Below are 13,410 nucleotides of genomic sequence, written 5' to 3'. Positions count from 1 at the left end.
TTACAAACGCTGATCATGATTAATAAGGATGTCGAATGACTCGGATAGTAAGTGTCACACAATGATACGAATACTGACCAATAGGATACCGAGTACCGACCAACCAATGCTAGTCAATTGGATACTGACCGACCACCAACTGACGTATTTTGCTGCTGAGGGACAACCATTCGACTCACGCCGGGTTGTGTCGGCGTTCCAGGAGCGCTTCACTCCAGTGGCCTCGTACATGAAGAATGTAACCGAGCACAACTATCAGTGGGTGGCCAACGTCAACTGTCTCGGCGCCATCGTCGCCTCTACAGCCGGGTAAGAAGCCTCAACAAAACACATCCCTGTCCTGCTGACGTCTAAGATGGTAAAAGTAGTCTCTTAAAAGACTATAAAAGTCACAGCCCTAAGGCTCTTGAGGACAGTAAAGGTAGGTGTTAACAGGCGAACATAACATAACAGGCGAATAATGGAACAATTCATTAATTGATAAAAGCCAATATTTGCACAGTATGCAGATCGCACAATGCACAGCCCCGGAAGTCTTTTATTCCACGACATGGTCAGTGTGCATAAGAATAATGCCTTACACTCGACCAGCTTAGCCCACTTGATCCACCCGGCTCCCACAGCACTCCTCGGTTTGCTCATTATATGTATATTACATACTCTCATCTACTGATCCACCCGCGCCTCCCCGCAGCATCCTCAGTATGCTGGTGCTCTCGGCCAACACGCTGGAACAGATGGTCTCTGACGGTCTGCTGTGGTCCAAGCTGGCCGCACGCCGACCGGCCATCTCACCGGCTACAACCACGCTCATCACCACCGTCGTGGCAGGTGAGCTGGGGTGAGACGGGCAGGTGAGCTGGGGTGAGACGGGCAGGTGAGCTGGGGTGAGACGGGCAGGTGAGCAGGGGTGAGACGGGCAGGTGAGCTGGGGTGAGACGGGCAGGTGAGCTGGGGTGAGACGGGCAGGTGAGCTGGGGTGAGACGGGCAGGTGAGCTGGGGTGAGACGGGCTGGTGAGCTGGGGTGAGACGGGCAGGTGAGCTGGGGTGAGACGGGCAGGTGAGCTGGGGTGAGACGGGCAGGTGAGCTGGGGTGAGACGGGCAGGTGAGCTGGGGTGAGACGGGCCGGGCGAGACGAAACAGGTGGAGCGTGGGAGGGGGGACAGAGAAGGGTATAGTGGAGGACAGTTAGGGTTCAGATTAACCCGCGCCCTGCTGGGGGGGGGGGGGGTGTTTGAACACCCCCCCTTGTGGTTTTTCGCGAATATCTCAAAAACGGCGGCGCGGAGCGCCGCCGTTTTTGGTACACCTTATCATACATCAATTCTACACATGTTGTGAAAATTTCAGACCAAGGTCATTCAAGGTCAGGTCACCAGGTCACTTGAAGTGACCTCACCTCATAAAAACTTTCAATGTCTGTCATAGCTACACCGAGTGACCGATCGCTTTGAAACTTTCAGCGATTGCTAAGAGCAATAGCATGTACAAAATGTATATCTCAGAATTTTGATATCGATGACCTAAGGTCAGGTCAATTTTGCGACCTCCCCCTTATAAGTCAATGGAAGAAAAATGAAATGCGCCTCTTTTGGATGAAAGACATTATAAACACTCCCAAACACCGAATTACAAGTGGTTTAGACACACTGAACTTTAAAATGGTGTCCGTGACCCTTGTTTATGCCCTGAGGTCATCTTAGGTCACAAATGGTATCTAACAGTTTTTCGCAAATAACTTTTGATAGAGGCATGCTAGAGCGATGAAAACGCCTTAGATGTGTTCAGCTCGACGATACGGATCGACTGATATGCAACATGACCCTTTCCGGTCAGGTCATGACCTTGACCTGAGGTCAAATTTTCAGGTTGACCTTTCAAGGTCAAGTTATAGTTCATTCGATGCGTCTTGACGAGAGGAACACGATGTCGGTAAAAGTAAGCTCGTACAAGGCTTGGGTCAAAAGTTATTGCAGAAAAACTGTTTTCGAAAAAATCGGCTATTTTTGCAGTTTTTGCCCCCTGCAGGCAAAACCGTTGACGTTAGGTCAAATCTGAGAGAATTACTCAGAAAGGGCTTTAATAGGGCTATCGAATGCGCTTTTCCGCGGCGCTGTAGCTCTATTGGTTCCCGAGTTATGCGTTGGCTTCTTGGAAATTTTTGACATTCGACCTGGAAATCGGCGAAATTTTGCCTTCAATGACCTCTGGTGACTTGACCTTTGACCTGACCAAAAAATTGACCGAAGTAATTTCGTCATTATTTTTTACGCTCTTTCGAACGCCGCCTTCCGCGTATCGCTACATGGCCCAGGAGCCGAGTTACAAGGGGGGGGGGGGTGTTCAAACACCCCCCCCAGCAGGGCGTGGAAATCCAGGACCCCCAGCAGGGCGCGGGTTAATGGAGTAGTATTGAAAAGGGCAGCTCACTCAGCGACAATGAATGAATGAATGAATGAATGAATGAATGAATGAATGAATGAATGCATAAATAAATAATTAATGAATAAATGATTGAAATAAATAATGCCCTAGTGAATGAATGAATGAATGAATGAATGAATGAATGAATGAATGGATGAATGAATGAATGAATGAATGAATGAATGAACAACGAACGAACGAATCGATGGATGAATGAATGAATGAATGAATGAATGAATGAATGAATGAATGAATGAATGAATGAATGAATGAATGAATGAATGAATGAATGAATGAATGAATGATCGAATGAATGAAATTGACCGTGCAGCACTCGGCTCGAGGGACCGTCTAGCAGTGCAAGGCTTTCTCCGAAGAAACCTTTGCCCTTGTGTTCCATTGGCGTGTTCTGGCAGCCAGCACTGCCGTATTGTGCTCTATGATGGTGCGCTCTGCTGGTGTATAAAAACGTGCTCTGAGTGTATCCGTTGGTGTTTTATGTTCTTGCGGTCCACCGCTGAGACCGTCTAACCCTGCTGGCAGCTATCGGGGCGGCGCTGCAGGACTACGAGGGGCTCATCCTGAGCCTCTCCTCGGGCACATTCCTGGTGTTCCAGGCACTCCTGATCGCTGTCATGGTCTCCAGGTTAGTTGCACTGCTAATCAACTGCTTAGGCGTAACATAACTAATTAATGGCTTTTGGTATCGATTTCATGTTCTTGTGGGTCATATTAATTAACTATAATTAACTTGTATACATCCTATTGGAACCAGTACCTACCTGTCATATGTATTTTCCAGATTCACGAAATTGACCATTTACTGGTTAGCTCAACCAGTAAACGTTTACGTTACTGGTTAGTAAACGTTTGCGCGCTAAATACATATTTTAACTTGGTCAGGTTTCAAGTGGTTTTTGTTCTTTTCTTTTCGCGTCCCATACACTATTCATTCTGCAGTTAAGTTGCAGCGTCAAAAACCTCTCATTTCAATTACCAAGTGTCACCATTAAAATCTTAGCGCTAGTGATTGTAATATTTATATGCTGTGATCGTTTACCTTTTGTATCATTTGTGACAAATACTTTGGCGTTGGCACAATATTTTACGCAGCTAGCGGTTTAACAAGTAACTTTGTCGGAAGAGCTGAGCATGGTCTAACGGTAAGTATTAACAAACGTGTTGCTTTGACTTTCCTTTTCAAACGTTTATTTTGTGCTGCATTACAGATCACATGAAAGCAAAGAAACGGCACTTCTGATAGTGTTGAAATTTACATGGCTACTTTACTGTGAGTATACTATGCTTGCTGTAAGCGTGGGGTGTAAGTGTGGACTGTGGAGCGTGGAGTGGGTGCAATAGGATTCATTATTCATTATTGCTTCCGTAGGGTGGGCGTAAACATTAACCCGCGCATGACTGGGGGGGGGGGGAGGGCTCTACAGAGCCCCCTCCCATTTTTCAGCAATATCTTCTAAACCGTTTGATGGATCAACACGAAACTTGCAATACCCTCAGCAGCATTAATTTGACACCTTGTGCTCAAATTTCAATTTTTTGCTACCATACTTTGGCCGGAAATGACGTCAGAATGACGTCAAGTCGGCCGATTTTGATGCAAAGTATTGAATAACGGTAAACGCTCTAAACAGCTCCGTTTTAAAGCTAGATCCAATTTCTTTGCATGAATGGACTACAAATACACGTAGTTATCAAATTCCTATCTCGAATTTTCGAAATTTGGCAATTTTGATAAATATGTATTTACAATTAACATTTTCGGAAAAAAATCATTTTTCTTCACAATAGCAAGATGTAGCCCAATATCTTCAAAAAAGACCAAGTTATTTGCAATATTGTCAAAATTCTATAATTATAAGCATATTTTTCAAAATTCAATACGTTTTTGACATCTTACAGCAAAATAATGGCACCATCGTGTTCCTGAGCTCAAACTGCATCTGCTAGGTATGATAGGTGACCTGACCTCCGGTAAATTCAGGTGAAAATGACCTCAAATGATACAGACGACATTGTTTTTGAAATCTACGAGTAAAATGGACCATTAAACATGCGTCACGTGACCGATACATGATATACCTACAATTTTCGTGACCTAGGATGACCTGGCCTCGACCTGAAAAAATCGAAGTAAAAGTTCGTTACCCTCAGGGTATCTAATGCATATATCAAGGAGTTCGTAACCAAAAATGAGCCTTATCGGAGTTGTCAGCCGGCGGTCAGAGCCTAAATCGTGAACAAACAAAAATGCTGATAATTTTTACTTTGACCTGACCTGTGACGTCATCGGTGACTTCGAGGTCAATGAAAATAGGTTTCGCTCGACAACTTTTTTCAGGGCTAGCAGACGCCGTTTGAATCATGACGATCGGTCCGGTAGTTTCGGAGATAGAAGGGGGGGGGGGGCGGCTCTGAAGAGCCCTCCAGTCACTTGCGTTATGGAAAATACCCCAGTCATACGCGGGTTAAGCAATCGCCATTGCTATCCTTGAAAACCTTTTGGGGGTTGCATCAGCCCCTTTCGTCCGGCGAGGTGTGATTTTACGAGGGAACTGGGAAGTACGCTATGCAGTGATGCTCACTTGATAGATTCTCCTGTTTTGTGCACGCGGTGGCCGGTGCCGCTCAGTTTTGAGACCACCCCCGGTGCGACAGTTTTCGTCTCTCCGGCGCTGGTGATGGTGACCAGACACCTGGGTGAGAAGGTGGCCCAGTCGGCTGTGCAGGGCCTGCTCTCCGGCCTGGTGATGCTCTTTCTGCAGCTGGCCATCAATTGGAAGCACCTGGGGGTCAAGGTCAGTCTCTATGATACGCGAACGACCCTGCCCAATACGATAGGTCAAGTGACACGGGAAGATATAAATAGGACTACAAGGTCTGCGTTCGCTGACCTTGACCAAGGTGTTCAGGCTCGTCTCTCCCTTGCGGTCGACACAGTTTCGGCGTTCAAACGTTGCCTTTTCTCTAACCGAAATGGAGTCCTAATGAACACCACACATTACGGCGGTATATAAACCGCCAGCCCATCTATGACTTATTCGGCATTTTGATGCTCAGCGGGAAGTGTGGTCTGCTGGCAGCTAGTAACGATGCCGCCACGCTTCGTGACGCGACCCTTCTGTCGCTACCGCAGGTTGTGGTGGTACAGGTTGGCACCAGCGTCGTCATGGGTTTCTCCAGCTTTCTGATGTACCAGCTGGACGACTTTGCTTGGTACCGCCTGTTCATCTGGACTTTCATCGGTGAGATGTGTTTTGAAGTCTTGATATGTATTTCTTTCCTGCTAAGTTCACAAAGAAAATATACCAAAACCCTTATCCAACAATCTCACAAATGTTTAAGACACGGCTGCGTTTTCAGGGCATCAAAGTCTGCTCGATTGTCTAGTGAATTATGTCCTACTTTGTGAATGAATCTGGAATGTACCAAGTAGATTTGCAAACCACTTTTCTCGCTTGGGACAGCACGGCATGCCGCTCCGTTTCGCAAGTGACATGCTAAAACCCCTCGTGTGCTGGATGTCGACAGGTTTGCTGATTTACACGCTATACGGCTACCGCAAGTCGCACTTGGGACGAGGCATCGTCGACCTGGTCGTAGTGCCCGAGGACGACTGTGTCCGGAGTCTGGAGGAAGGTCTCGACAACGCCGGCTTTCAGGACGAACTGGCAGAGTTCGGCATCGGCTGGCGACGGCGAACGCACCGCAGCATCGGCGGACACAGCTACGCCAGCGCGCGCTCACGCCACAAGGAGAGCTTTCACAGCGCACGTGAGGAGGACTTGCGTCGCCAGAGCTTCCGCAGCGTCAGAGATGACGATGAGCGCAAAGCGAGCTTCAAAAGCTTCTCTGAGAGCTACCGAAGCAGCCGCCAGCCGTCGCTGGTTGCGTACAGTATCAGCAGCGGTGAGCCGAGTACCGGCCCTCGGGGAGATCAGCCGGACGGAAGGCGTGCCTCACGCGGTCCTCGCCATCCGGGAGGCGCCAGGGACAGCTTCAAGAGTGTCCAGTCATACACCAGCAAAGCCAGCTTCCGGAGCGTGAGGAGTGACGACGGATGGAGGAGCTCGATTGGCGGCGCTTCAAGTGGCCGGCGCAGCCGACTCGCCTCTGACAGCTGGAGGTCCGCCTCCTCGGGAGATTCGCGTCGGTCCAGCAGCAGACGGCGACGACGCGTTTCGCCACCCAGACATGCTACAAAGCCAGACGCGCGTGCTGTTCCGGCGGAGCGTTCCGGCAGCCCGGTCACGTCCCGTAAAGCCACCGCGGCAGACCTCACTCGCACGCCCCCGCCAACGCGACGCACCGCCACAGCCGAACGCGCGCGCACACCACCGCCCACACCCAGCGGTCGAGGCCAGGTGGAGATCCTGATCAATCCACGACGACTCTGCGAAGAAATGTACCCTACATCCGCTGCCCCTCCTAGAACCAGCACTGCGCCTGCTGATCTCTTTCTTAGTGGAGAATCCCATGACGATGGCGGCAACCCGCGGGAAGCCGCAGACAGCATATCTCCGATAAATCACACCAAAGACGCTGTTGAAAAACGTCACAAAAGTCGTGTCGGTGACATGGAATACGCATCCACAGACTCAACATCCTCTGAGTCTGACAACGATGCTGAGCACCTGAGGTACTCGGAAGCTGACATTGACGCCGCCTCGATTACGTCGAACTGTGGCAGCAAACGGCCCTCCTCATCTGGCAGTAGCAGTGACCGGGCTAGGGCCTCACTGCCGGCCCCGAACCCCGGCGCATCGACCATCCAGAGGCTGCCCGACCTGGGACTGGGTGACCTAGCGCCCGTCCCTCGAGGAAAACGGTCACTGTCGATGTCCGACATTTCGTACGACGATGAGTCTGATTCTGCGCCAGCCATGAGGTCAGATCGCCGACGAGGACAGCCCAAAGTAAAGCAGGTCCCAGCAATTACGACGAAAGAAGAGCAATATATCAGCGGACGCAGCTCAGAAAGTTCTGATGAGGTTCCTCGCATTCACAGTGATCCAATGGGTGCAAACCATGCTGCTGCCCGAGGACAGACTTCGCCAAAAATCAAAGCAGCCTTAACTTCAGACCTAAACTTATCTCCTAAACTAACCGGCGATTCCCACAACCGCCAGGTGAAACGGACTAAACCACACTTAGAAAGGTACACTAGCTCTGCCAGCTCCAGCACCGAAGACGACGATGAGCAGCGGCGTTCAGCTCCGGTGCCCAGCTTGCTTTATGGCCAACCGCGTAAGTCATCGGACAATGCGATCCATGCCGTCAGTGTTCCCACAGACAGAGATGCTATACTACTAGATCTGGAAGGGCAAGTACGTGATAGTCGCTTCCCCGAGGAACATCATTCCCCGACACTTAGTGGTGGTCGTAAATCAGAAGCAAAGCTTCCCGATCTACCTGCGATTGGAAAGGGCCTTACAAAATCAGACACCACTTCAAGCACTGGCAGTGTATCATCCGAAGACATCGAAGACGATGGTATAATGGACAGTCGAGTAGGTGATAACTCTCCTAGCAGCCACGGGACGGATGAAGGCACGTCATCCGAGGAAAACGAGGCGGACGACGTGGCACCTAGATCGGACCTCGGCAGACGTTCGTCGTACACTGCGACTGGTGATGAAGCCGGTTACCGCTCCGGAGAGGAAAGCTCCTATCTTGAGGAAGAAGAGGTGCAACGGGGCTTGAGTCACTCAGACACTTCGGAGGGCTCAAATTCACGGAGTTCGCAGGCCGAGTTACATGACCAGGGAGAGTCAAGCGCCAAGTTCTCTATAAGCGCCTCGGAGAGAGGTCTGGATACCTCGAGTGATTCTGAAGTTGATTCCCGGCCCACGAGGCCCGTTTCAGTGGCGGCTGCGCTGGCTGACGGTCCCCCCAGCCCGAGCCCTGAGGATCAACAGGACGTGCGGCCGGTGGTGCGACGTCAGATGCGGCTGCCGCACGTCCCGGCCGAGGCGCGCTGGCTGGCTCGTACCCCAACACCGCCGGGGCTGCTCTCAGCGCTCGGAGTCAGTGATGGACCGCGATTGGCACTGGAACGGAGCTCCAGCTTGCCCAGCCTCTCCAGCAGCACTGGAGACGACGGAAGCCGCAGCGAACGGGATTCACCCCCGCCTCAGCAGCGATCGGGATTAGACAGTGGCAGAAGTCATGACGGACTGGGGACGAAGAGGGCACAAAGTCTGCCTGATATGAGCGACAGCGGCAGCGACGACTCGAGAGCGCCGGGGTCGGAACTCGATCACGACAGTAGCAGCGACGATGAACAGGTGGCGGTGCCTTACGGACGAGCGCAGCCGCCGCCGGCGCGTCAGCGAAGCTCGACTTCTGGCAGCGATGAGACATCCAGCGATGGGGGTTCGCCAGTGCCACTACGCCGCCGCCCTCCACCTGACACGCGGCCATCCCCTGACCGCACCGTGTCTCTCAAGGAGGTGCCGCCGCCGCTGCGCAATCATGCAGCGCGTCTGGGCAGTCTGCCACCGCTGAACCCCGAATACCGTGCAATCTATCGACCGGCCGAGCAGACAAGCCTCCCTCAGGGCGCCGGCAGATGGCGGCCGGCCGTTCAGCGCGCGCGCGAGACCTTCGTGCACGCCGATAGCGACGACGAGCGCGCGCAGAGTTTCGTGGCGCCTCCGCTCCAGAACCCACCGGCGGTGGACGGGCTGCAGGTACACCCGGAGTTGGAGCGACTGATCCGGCGACTGGGCGGAGCTGGCGCAGCCCGGCCGACCGTCGCGTCTCCAGTGGCCCTGGCCGGAGCCGCGGCGGGGACAGGGGCCGCAGCCACTCCCGCCGCGTCTCTGACCCGACAGCCGGAGCCGACCGGTCAGGAAGACAGTCCCGACCTCATATATTGCTGAGAACATGGTCAGTTAGCATGGCTTGGAGGGATCCTGCGCCTGCTTGAGCGTGACTCGGGACCAATAGGGCATATGTGTGTATTTTAGCGAGGATGATGTGCATTGTAAGTTTATTTTAGCGACGTCCGAGGATGCTGTGCATTGTAAGTGTGTTTGAAGTATGCTAAGTGTGAATTAGCCATATCGTCTGCTCCATATCTTCCCTAGTCCGTATGCCTGGTTCTGCCCGCCCCTTGCCGTTGTTATTTGACTTCCGATGACGATGAGAGTAGGTATGTTATTTTAATAAGTCTTGCACGATGACGTGCTGTTTTCTGCGCATTTTCCCTTATACGCATAATTAGCGACTGTGCCATTATACCGGATACTTGTAAGCACAAGCGTTAAACACGACTTTTTATGGTGCGGCGGTTGTGGAGTCGGGACAAGTGCGGTCATTTACTGCCAAGTTAATAATTAACTTGGAATGTGCAATGTCGGATGTGAAACCTTTATTTTTTACAATCACAACGGCGCCAGCGAAAACTCATGGGACCATTTAACTGGGACATGACTCGTATCCATATGCATTATGTGTTTTACATCGATTTAAGATGTGATTTATGATGATTCTCGTCGATGCGTATGTGGACACACACAACTCCTGGCTGCCACGGTTACAATCAAGCGGTTATTCTGAGTGATTATGTTTCCGTGCATTACAAGGTGATCAAATAAATACAAACGCTACTCCGTCTTTCGTGGGTAAGCTTTCATTGGCCGGCACCTGACTCAGATCAAGGACTCTGAATCAACCCTCGCCGACCGAGGGAGAAGGGGTCAGACGGGTGCCACCCCCATTTTTTTTCGCGATAGCTCCAAACACGCCGACGATAGACAGCTGAAACATGGCATACCTATCTTTTGATCCAAGCCGTATCTTGCGACACAAACTGCATTTTTAGGTCAGGTCAGGTCACTGACCTATGACGTCATAAGTGAACCTCTGCACGGTCCTCAGATGTTGCAGCTAAGCTACATCTAAGCTTCATCCACAGGGCAGGGAGATGAAGCTTACAGGATGTAGTATCTTCCAGAGATCTCACAACTTGTGTATCTCAGATTTTCCCCAAAGGCCACATGAGGTCAGGTCGGTCACGTGACCTCATCATTATCCCTCGCGGGCCCTGGGGGCGTTTTTCGCCCCCCCCCCTGGCGAATATTTGCGATAGCTCCCGAATGCTTAGGGCTAGGAAAGCGAAACTTTCAGTACCTTTTCTCCCATCAAATTGACATCTTCTGAAGTAAAAAATTTGGACCTACCCCCCTTGATGACGTCACAAGGTCCATTTTTCTAGACCCCTGCACGGCAAACTTCGGCGTCACAGACGCAAACTTCAAATAGCTGATAAAAATAGAGTTTTAGAGATAAAGACAAATTACGAGGACATTTGTGTAGCGTTTGACCTATAGAAAAATAGAAAGATAGTTTTGGTGACCTGAGGTCAGAGGTCAGGTCAACGACCCCGAAATGTGGTTTTAGTTTTTCGCAAATAACTTTGACAAAAATGGTCCTAGAGCTACGGCAGTGGTACCATCGCATTCGCCTTGTCAAGTCGCGTCGAATGATATATATTTTGTTCGGAAAAGGTCAAGTTTTGTGTTGACCTCATGTGACCTCGAATGACCTCTGGTTGACCTTGACACATGAAAGGTCGTTTATGATGGATTTGTACCCGCTGATCACGAATCTGGTATCAATTTTCCTCTAAGCCCTCATTTAGAGCTTCCGGATGGCAAAATTGTCTTATTTATTACCTATTACTAACTTGAATCAGTGAAATAGCCTCTAGAAGGGGTACTCTTCTGTGACCTTGACCTTTGAGCAGCCTTGAATCGCAAGATGAACCACAAATAGGGAACTGATAAGCCTCAAAAACATTTCAAAACATCTTGAAAGTTAGCAGGCAAGATGTGCAAAAAAGTGCCAAGTTTGAGGTCAATTTTGAGCGTGACCTTGACCTTGACCTTTGCTTTGGAGCACATTTTCGGAATCCTCAGATTCTTTTCTTTCGTTTGACACCCAATTTTGCCGGTTTGATGCATTCTGCCGTCCTCTAGAAGGCTTACTTTAAGATCACTACACATGTGCCGGTTTTTGCCTTTGACCTTGACCTCTGAACTTGAAAATTGACCTGAGGTCAAAAATATTAGGTGCTTTAGAATCGTCTCGTAAGGACCTTTCGTTTGATATCGCTTTTGTTTCCGTAGCTCCCTTATTTACGGAGTTAGACAGGGGGGGGGGGCGAAAAACGCCCCCCCCCGGGCTGCGGTGGTTGGGATTACCCCCCGGGCCCGGCCGGGTTATAAGTCATTGGGGGAAAAATTAAACTACTATTTTAGCGCTGGGAACGATCTCAAACTATCTCAAGCACACGGAATCGTGATTTCTTCCACGTCTTGCAAGGTCCGATGCTTCACTGTTGCATTGATGACCTTGCGTGACCTTCATTTATGACGTCACTTGGGTCATACAAGTTTTTCGTCAATAACTCCCGATCAAATTGAGCTAGCGAGTCTAGAAAGCCACCAATGGACTCGGGAAGACCTATCATATCGAATGATATGCGACATGACCTCCTTCGACCAGCTTTATGATCTGGGGGGGGGGGGGGGCGCTGACGTGACCTTGACCCGAGGTCAACACTTCAAGTTGACCTCACTCAAACAAAAAGTATACAATTCAAAGCGCCTGAGCGAGGCAAATACGATGATGCCAAAATCGCGGCTGTGCGACCGTTTTTTTTTTTGCAAAGTTATTTACGAAAAACTGAGCCCGTGCTTTGGGTCACTTGACCTGATCTCAGAGGTCACCGGTTGACCTAATACCTTAGCCCGCGCCCCACTGGGGTCTGTGTAACTATAATTGACATCGAGGTCATCGATGACGTCACAGGTCAGCTCAAAGTATAAATTATCGATGCTTGGCTTGTCCACATTTTGGGCTCTGGCTGCCGTCTTACAGATCAGATCAGGCTGATTTTTGGTTTACACACTCGCGAACAGATGCTTTAGATATCCTGAGGGTACCAAACTTGTACTTTGATTTTCAGGTCAAGGTCAGGTCATCACAGGTCACGGAAATCTTATATCATGAGTCGGTCACGTGACACATGTTTTATGGTCCATTTAGGCCATAGATTTCGAATTCGATGTCGTTTATGTCATTCAAGGTCATTTTGAGTTGAATTTAGCATAGGTCAGGCCACTTCCGGGTAAACAATGTCAAATTTTAAAGTTGACATTTAAAAAAAAATGTCTATCGGATGCAGTTTGAGCTCAGGAACACGATGGTGTTATTTATGTTGGTATACGATGTCAAATTCGTACTGCAAAATTAACTTGAAAAAAAATAAAAATTGTGAAATTTTTGCTATCATGCGTAACTTGGCCATTTTTGAAGATATCTGGCTAAAACTTGCTGGAGTAAGTCATAAGCATGTGTTCTATCATTATTTATTATTTTATTATTATTTCATATTCCCACTAACCACCATTCGGTGGGCATTACAGAGGGAAACACATTGACACACATAAACCATATAGGTACATACAATACAGGCAGCGCAGTGCCCTGTCATTCATAAGCACGTATAACGAAATCAAAATGCAGAACAAAAGCGATTTTCTATAACAAAAAGTTTGATGAGACAGCGAAGCCTCATAAGTAACCGGCAATTATTGCAACGAACAATGTGACATCACCGGAACAACACCACACACATATGCATCATTTTACCGCGTGATTTTCCAAAATATATTTAACAAAATCAGCTTTCGAATAGTTTCGGACATGAATGGGCATGCTATTCCATAGTTTTGCACCACTGTAAGAGAAGGACGCTTTCTTCATTTCAGTCCTAGGTACATATAACTAGGTCAAGGTTGCCTGATTGCCTTGTTCATCATATATATTCCGCTTTTTTCGAAAAGTCAAAAACTTTTTGAAAAAAAAGATAAAAAATACAAATTTTGAATTTTAATATGATTAATTTTCAAAATTTTCAAAAATGTGAACATCCGAAATAACAGTTTGATAGCGC

The 13,410-nt window shown here is 49.2% G+C and overlaps 1 protein-coding gene across 1 annotated transcript in view; it reads left to right on the top strand.

Moving 5' to 3' along the window:
• Window positions 1-10,057, top strand: part of LOC122375053 — a 41,480-nt gene extending 31,423 nt beyond the window's left edge. Inside the window, exons 7-13 of the mRNA XM_043354209.1 lie at window positions 203-309; window positions 695-831; window positions 2,970-3,072; window positions 3,656-3,717; window positions 5,103-5,242; window positions 5,581-5,689; window positions 5,976-10,057. Of these exons, the coding sequence (XP_043210144.1) occupies window positions 203-309; window positions 695-831; window positions 2,970-3,072; window positions 3,656-3,717; window positions 5,103-5,242; window positions 5,581-5,689; window positions 5,976-9,328 (4,011 nt within the window). The 3' untranslated portion in view covers window positions 9,329-10,057. The remainder of the gene's footprint in view (window positions 1-202; window positions 310-694; window positions 832-2,969; window positions 3,073-3,655; window positions 3,718-5,102; window positions 5,243-5,580; window positions 5,690-5,975) is intronic.
• The last annotated feature ends 3,353 nt before the right edge of the window (window positions 10,058-13,410 follow it).

This window comes from Amphibalanus amphitrite, unplaced genomic scaffold, assembly GCF_019059575.1.
Source record: "Amphibalanus amphitrite isolate SeventyFive unplaced genomic scaffold, NRLGWU_Aamphi_draft 001765F_arrow, whole genome shotgun sequence".
NCBI classification, from domain to species: domain Eukaryota; kingdom Metazoa; phylum Arthropoda; class Thecostraca; order Balanomorpha; family Balanidae; genus Amphibalanus; species Amphibalanus amphitrite.
Note: the sequence above shows the minus strand (reverse complement) of the source record. Positions and strands in the feature narration are given on the sequence as shown.